At 41.3% G+C, this 7,753-nt stretch overlaps 1 protein-coding gene across 1 annotated transcript in view; it reads left to right on the plus strand.

Annotated features, from left to right (window-relative positions):
* The window catches only part of LOC138968608 (lymphocyte antigen 75-like), a 76,920-nt gene that overhangs the window by 8,949 nt on the left and 60,218 nt on the right, over window positions 1–7,753 (plus strand). The window contains exons 2-8 of the mRNA XM_070341202.1: window positions 26–174; window positions 1,337–1,470; window positions 3,079–3,215; window positions 4,052–4,269; window positions 5,581–5,657; window positions 6,275–6,384; window positions 7,522–7,657. Coding sequence (XP_070197303.1) covers window positions 26–174; window positions 1,337–1,470; window positions 3,079–3,215; window positions 4,052–4,269; window positions 5,581–5,657; window positions 6,275–6,384; window positions 7,522–7,657 — 961 coding nt within the window. The remainder of the gene's footprint in view (window positions 1–25; window positions 175–1,336; window positions 1,471–3,078; window positions 3,216–4,051; window positions 4,270–5,580; window positions 5,658–6,274; window positions 6,385–7,521; window positions 7,658–7,753) is intronic.

Here is a 7,753-nt window from a genome sequence, read left to right on the forward strand (position 1 = left end):
CCTTTAACGGGTGTTTTGTTTCCAGTTGTTCGGGGCGGGTGCCCGGGCGGGTGGGCGCAATGGTCGGATCACTGCTACCTGTTACAGCCTACTCCAGTGGAGCAGTCAGCGGCAGTGGCACTGTGTGGGATGTACAATGCGACGCTCGTGTCTGTCGCGTCTTCCCAAGAAACTGTGAGTGATTTTTTTTTTTCGAATTGTACGTACAGCGCTTTGAGCAGGGTTAAACCGCTATCTAAATATTATGCATTATTGTTATTATTTTGTACCGAATTCACGAAATTGTTGAATTCGTGGAATAGAACACTTTTTGGGGGAGCAATTTCGCGAAATCGGCAAAACGCTGAAATTGTCGAATTCGTGGAATAGACAATTATTTTGGAGATTTCGCGAAATCAAAATGTCGCGATATCAACAGCGATTTGCTGCCTCTTAGTAAAGTCTCTCTTACATTTTTCATTTTCCGCTGCTGATGTCAATGTTTGTACAGATTTTAGTCAAGCAGTATGTAAGAAATGTTAAGTCCTTTGTACTGGAAACTTGCATTCTCCCAGTAAGGTCATATATTGTACTACGTTGCAAGCCCCTGGAGCAATTTTTTTATTAGTGCTTTTGTGAACAAGAAACAATTAACAAGTGGCTCTATCTCATCCCCCCCCCCCTTTCCCCGTCGCGATATAACCTTGAACGGTTGAAAACGACGTTAAACACCAAATAAAGAAAGAAAGAAAGCTGATGTTGGCTGATATTCTGAATATTTACATGCAGTTGGTGATAATGTTAATGTTCATATCATTGTTGCAAAAATGTGAAGGTACACATGATAACAGAATTCTGGATTTTATTGTTTAACAAATTGTCTAATGAAGAAGATTTGTCACATCCAGTTTAAAAAAAAATAATAAGAAGAAAACAAATTAAAATGAATGAATAAAAACATTGATTAAAAAAAAGATTAATAAAAGAAATTGATTTATTTTAAAGGCCAAGAAAGTAAGGGTTAAAGCAGCCTGCATGCAACTGAGGTAAAAAAATAAAATAAAAAACGTCCGGGGATAGGATACCCAGCATCTCAAATTTGTAAAATTTCATGAAGATCGGTCAAGAAGTTTTCTCTGAATCGATGTATACACACACACACACACACACACACACACACACACACACACACACACACACACACACACACACACACACACACACAGATACACCACGACCCTCGTCTCGTTTCCCCTCTATGTTAAAACATTTAGTCAAAACTTGACTAAATGTAAAAAGAACAGAAAAAAATATAAACTAATAACATGTATATTTGCCTGTTTGTTGTGATGGTCAGTCGGCGCTGGAGAAACTGATGACCGCAGCCGTATCGGGTACAGGCCTAGGGGTCAAGTACTGGACAGGTCTCTCGGTCGCTGGTCAGTCTACATACAGCTGGACTGACCACACTGTCTTCAATAAGTCTGTCGTGTAAGTTTTTAAATATGTTGAAAGGTTAGATAATTATGGGTTGGGTCTGTGTGCATGGGAAGGGTGGGGTGGAGATCTCTCTCTCTCTCTCTCTCTCTCTCTCTCTCTCTCTCTCTCTCTCTCTCTCTCTCTCTCTCTCTCTCTCTGTCTCTGTCTCTCTCTCTGTCTCTCTCTCTGTCTCTCTCTCTCACTCTCGCTCTCTCTCTCCCTCTCTCTCTGTCTCTCTCTCTCTCTCTCTCTCTGTCTCTCTCTGTCTATGTCTCTGTCTCTCTCTCTCTATCTCTCTCACTCTCGCGCTCTCTCTTTCTCTCTCCCTCTGTCTCTCTCTATCTCTCTCTCGCTTTCTCTCTCTATCTCTCTCTCTCATCTTCTGTCTCTCTCCGTCTGTCTCTCTCTGTCTCTCTCTGTCTCTGTCTCTTCCTTTCTCTCTCTCTCATTCTTTCTCTCTCTCTCTGTCTCTGTCTCTGTCTCTCTCTATCTATCTCACTCTCACGCTCTCTCTCTCTCTCTCCCTCTCTCTCTCGCTCTCTCTCTCTCTTTCTCTCTCTGTCTCTCTCTCTCTCTCTCTGTCTCTCTCTCTCTCTCTGTCTCTCTCTCTCACTCTCGCTCTCTCTCTCTCTAAATCTAAATCCTTGTAAAATAAAGTTCAATTCAATTCAATTCAATTCTCTCTGTCTATGTCTCTGTCTCTGTCTCTGTCTCTATCTCTCTCACTCTCGCGCTCTCTCTTTCTCTCTCCCTCTGTCTCTCTCTCTCTCGCTCTCTATCTCTCTCTCTCACTCACTCTCTCTCTCTGTCTCTCTCTGTCTCTCTCTGTCTCTGTCTCTCTCTCTCACTCTCGCTCTCTCTCTCTCTTTTTTTTTCTCTCTCTCTCTGTCTCTGTCTCTGTCTCTGTCTCTCTCTATCTATCTCACTCTCACGCTCTCTCTCTCTCTCTCTCCCTCTCTCTCTGTCTGTCTCTCTCTCTGTCTTTCTCTCTCTGTCTCTCTCTGTCTCTCTCTCTGTCTCTCACTCTCACTCTGTCTCTGTCTCTCACTCTCTCTCTCTCTCTCTCTCTCTCTCTCTCTCAAACCTCGTGTCTGTCCTGTCTAGAACTTACTGTATGCACATCTGTTTCTCAGTGTGTATTGCTTTCGTCTTGTTTTTGGAGGACTAGAGGCCAAGGCTTATATTTGTGTGTCTGATAGTTGATTTCTATCTAAGCTGTATCATTTATGTATTGTTTGTATAAAGGCTGTCCTTACTTGAGCCTGAAGTCGAATTTGCGAAGTCCTTTAACACAATTCTCAGTGCCAAAGCTTCGTGCAGTCAGCTTAGTGAAGTAGAATTCGCGAAGTCAACTTCACCAAATTAATGTAAAGCTTTACAGTAGGATTGTTCTTTTGTCTGACAAGATTCAAGAATGTGCATGTAAGCAGTCTGAGCGTCTGATGGTTCATGTCCCACAGGTATGATGCCTATTAGGGACTGTCATTGATATTTCGCTAGCATCATGTAAGTAGTCACACAGGAACGGTGTGGGGGGGGGGGGGCTTAACGTCCTCACAGGGAAATTCCTTTTCGGGACATGTAAGTAGTCTATGGAATGTGCGCTTTATATACCCGCAGGAGTATCCTTCCTCCATCGGCCAGTATTCTGAGGGCAGGCAGAACGTGCGCGTCCTGGGACAGTGCAATGAAAGTCATCAGGTTTGAGGCCTGTGACAGTCACTACAGACCCTTCTGCAAAAGATCTGCTGCGCTCGGTAAGATTAACAACAACAACAAGAACAACAACTACTACTACTACTACTACTACTACTACTACTACTACTACTACTACTACTACTACTACTACTACTACTACTACTACTACTACTTCTACTTCTACTACAACAACAACTAAATTAAAATAAAATAATTACAACAACAACAACAACAACAACAACAACAACAACAACAAAGCAAAATAAATTGAAATGGAGTGATTTAATTACATTGATTAATGACGTAATAATTAAATTGATCATGAAATGTAACAAAATCCAATCCCATCGAATCCAAACCTATCGAACCAAATTAACTATAATTCTATCAAGTACAATCCAGTTAAATCCTCTCTATTTGTTCTGCTGTCAGGCGCTGTTATCTACCTATCAACACCTTCTGGGTTTTTCTTTTTTAATTCAGCTACACGCTTTTTAATGTCAGAGAATCCCAGAGTGAGTCTGAAGATGTCGATGATTATCTGCAAACCCAGTCGAAGGGAAATATTGTTGTTGTTGCTGCTGTTGTTGTTGTTGTTGTTGTTGTTGTTGTTGTTGTTGTTGTTGTTGTTGTTGTTGTTGTTGTTGTTGTTGGTGGTGGTGGTGTTGTTGTTGGTGTTGGTGCTGGTGTTGTTGTTGTTGTTGTTACTGCTGCTGCTGCTGTTGTCGTGGGTTTTTTTTGGGTATTTTTGGGGGGGAGAGGACTTCGAAACGGCTGTTTTTACACACATACTTTTTATTTAAATAGGAGCATCGGCATAGCATATATAACGATTTTGAATTTGTTAAAAGTAACAGTCATTTGAAACATAAAAGTCCTTTTCTGATTTCTGTAGATTTCATCGACAAATGTTACGTAGAAGACGGCTGGCAAGACATCAGCGGGGCATGCTACAAACTGTTTGACGTCACCAGCAGTTGGAGTGACGCACAACAACAGTGCTTACGTAACGACGCGAATCTCTTCATTCCGGGCACCTCTCCTTACGTCATAGACAAACTGGTGTCCTGTCGAATCAGCGTGTCCCATATTTGGCTGGGTGTGTCGGACACGGTGAGTTAAAGACACCATCCTTCCCGTAAAACAGTTCTTATCATCTTAAATCTGCCTAGGCTTTTACAAGGGTTTGTGTGGTTTGGGTTATGTGCGTATTGATGTGCACTTGTATGTGTCTATATGTTCTGAGAGTGTGTTTCTATCTGATGTTATTTCGTACACGAGCAAAAGGAAAAAGGTCTGTATTTTGCATTCAGATCATAACGGTTTAAAAAATTTTTAATTGAATTTAGATTAGGGGTAGGGGTAGGATACTGCCATTCCTGCATTTTGTCACATACCAAAAATCAACATCCTCACTTCTTCCTGTGCAGAATTTTAAATGTTCGGTGAATTGATTTCGCAGTAGCTTTTGAGAATATAAATCAATTTCTCGAAAACTTCTTACTTTGCACAGGATTCATTCAAGCTGTTGATTTTTTGTATGGTTTCAAGTGGGGTTATGGATTTAAACCCTTGTGAAAAGCCTGACCAGATCTTAGATGGTGACCCGAATCGTTTACACGGGAACAACTATGCCTATAAAGGGGAGGGACTTCTTAACCCCCCCCCCCCCCCTTTCAGACTGCTTCTTTGAGATTTTCTGTTCAACATTATTTTCTCCGTTCATTATCTGCCTTCCTTTACGACCTCCCTCATTTTTAAGACATGATTTTCTTACATATTTGGAAGCCTGGATGATACCCAGGGGCGGATCAGTTCATTTTATGGGGGGGGGGGGGTTCCAAAAGTATATTGTGAAGATATGGGTGTGAAGACGCGAAGCGCCGAGCCGACGGCGCGAAGCGCCTAGCTTGCTAGGGGGGTCCGGGGGCATGCCCCCCCGGAAAATTTGAAAAAAAGGATGCAAAATGGTGCAATCTGGTGCATTCTGAGGATGATCATTACCAGTTTCAGGCAGCAGATTTTGTCACTGATTAAGACCCCAAAAATTGAAACTCAACCCAAAAAAACACACAAAAATATATTTTTTGTTGGCTGGGGGGGGTTTCCGGAAACTCCAGAAATCCCCCCCCCCCTCGTCCGCCCCTGATACCTCTGAGATCTAAGGCCTTAAGGATGTGAATGCGTGATGTATTGTGTAAAAAAAAAAAATCCATCTCACACGGCATAAATAAATCCCTGCGCCTTGAATATGTGCGCGATATAAATTGCATAAAATAAAATAAAAATTTAAAAACAAAATCCCTGCGCTTTGAACTGTACCCACGGAATACGCGCGATATAAGCCTCATATTGATTGATTGAAGGAGGGTTTCCATCGTACAAAAACGTCACTTCCGATGACAATAATATTCACTGTCCCAGGCTCATGCAGGCACTTTGATGACAACGAACAACACTGCACCGGCAGTCAACTGGGCTCCAGGGGATAATACGATCATGTGAGTTGCATCATTCTATAGATGTTAGCTTGTGTAGTTATTTTAGCTATGATTGCTATGTCGTATAATTATAGGTGTGTATAATTGTCAGCCATAATGTAATGACTCATAATAAGGTAATACAATATTATGGTATTGAATTGTTTAGAATTGAGTTGTATTGTATTGTATTGTGTTGTGTTGTGTTGTGTTGTGTTGTGTGTTGTGTTGTGTTGTGTTGTGTTGTGTTGCATATTGTATTGTATTGTATTGTATTATATTGTATTGTATTGTATTGTATTGTATTGTATTGTATTGTATCGTATCGTATCGTTTCGTATTGTATTGTATTGTATTGTATTGTATTGTATTGTATTGTATTGTATTGTATTGTATTGTATTGTATCGTATTGTATTGTATCGTATTGTGTTGTATTGTATCGTATCGTATTGTATTGTATCGTATTGTATTGTATTCAACGTTGCACGGACAGTGGATTTTAGTTTATGTGTTCAAGAGAATGTGCTTTCTTATCCTAAGTATAAATTATGCCTGGGCTGATCTGAGATGATGGGCAGAACTTTTTGTACGGGAAGAACTATGCCTTTAAGAATCACCTTGTAACTATAATGGGCAGCGAGCCGGGCAACACGTGCGCAGAGGTGGTGACAACGACCAGTAACATGCTGCGCTACCAGACCGACATCTGTGACCACGAAAAGCAGTTCATCTGTCACAAACCCTACGGTAAGAAAACTATATCAGCTGATGAAACACTTGAGTCACTATTAATGAGCTATGAACAGACAAAACACACCGATACTCCAGGTGGTGGGTTGTCCTAGTCAAAAGACGACACACATGTTAGTTCAGGACGGACGTTATCGATTGAAATGTTATGTAGTTTAAATTTGAAACGCAGGGCTGTTTGCATTTGAAACGCACATGCAATTGTTTACAATTGAAACGCACCGTTTTTGAGTCACTTGAGAAAAAGTGACTCTATGTAATCGGTCAGTGTTAGTCTGTCCGGCCGGCCGGCCGTCCGGCCGGCCGGCCGGCCGTCCGTAGACACCACCTTAACGTTGGACTTTTCTCGGAAACTATCAAAGCGATCGGGCTCATATTTTGTTTAGTCGTGACCTCCAATGACCTCTACACTTTAACGATGGTTTCGTTGACCTTTGACCTTTTTCAAGGTCACAGGTCAGCGTCAAAGGAAAAATTAGACATTTTATATCTTTGACAAAGTTCATCGGATGTGATTGAAACTTTGTAGGATTATTCTTTACATCAAAGTATTTACATCTGTAGCCTTTTACGAACGTTATCAGAAAAACAAGGGAGATAACTAGCCTTTTCTGTTCGGCAACACACAACTTAACGTTGGGCTTTTCTCGGAAACTATAAAAGTGACCGGGCTCAAATTTTATGTGAACGTGACTCATTGTGTTGTGAATAGCAATTTCTTCCTGTCCATCTGATGCCTCATATAATATTCAGAACTGCGAAAGTGACTCGATCGAGCGTTTGCTCTTCTTGTTTGCAATTTAAATGCACATTCAGTTGTTTGAATTTGAAACACACCATTTTGTTGCATTTGAAATACACATACAATTGTTTGCATTTAAAACCAAACCGTTGAATGCATTTTAAAAGAGTACCTAAAGCTGAACTGCCCCAAAACTGTATACGGCAAGCATAAACGTTTTTGTCTTGGTAAAGAACACACGTGTTTCCAAACTCCTTGTTTTTTCTGCTGCATTTTGTTTTCGTCTTTTGGTTTGTTTAGTTCGTTTTGTCTATGATTAAACGTCCCAATAACTAATCCTTTCTGGTTTCTTTATGGGGAAAACGACGTTTCAAATCTGTACTTCCTCACAGGTACTTGCCCTGAAGGTTGGGTGGAATACAATGGGCGGTGCTACCAGCTGCAGACATCCCCCAAAGCGGCCACCACGTGGTACCTGGCCAAACAGACGTGTGCTGATCAGGGGGCAAGTCTCCTCATCCTTAACAGGTAGGGACGTTGCTCATAGTGGTGGAGGGGTTTAAAGAACTTGAAGTATCAGAGGTAGAAGTGCTGCGCACAAAAGGGTAAAAGGTTAGAAAGACA

This window comes from Littorina saxatilis, linkage group LG6 (genome assembly GCF_037325665.1).
Source record: "Littorina saxatilis isolate snail1 linkage group LG6, US_GU_Lsax_2.0, whole genome shotgun sequence".
NCBI classification, from domain to species: Eukaryota; Metazoa; Mollusca; class Gastropoda; order Littorinimorpha; family Littorinidae; genus Littorina; species Littorina saxatilis.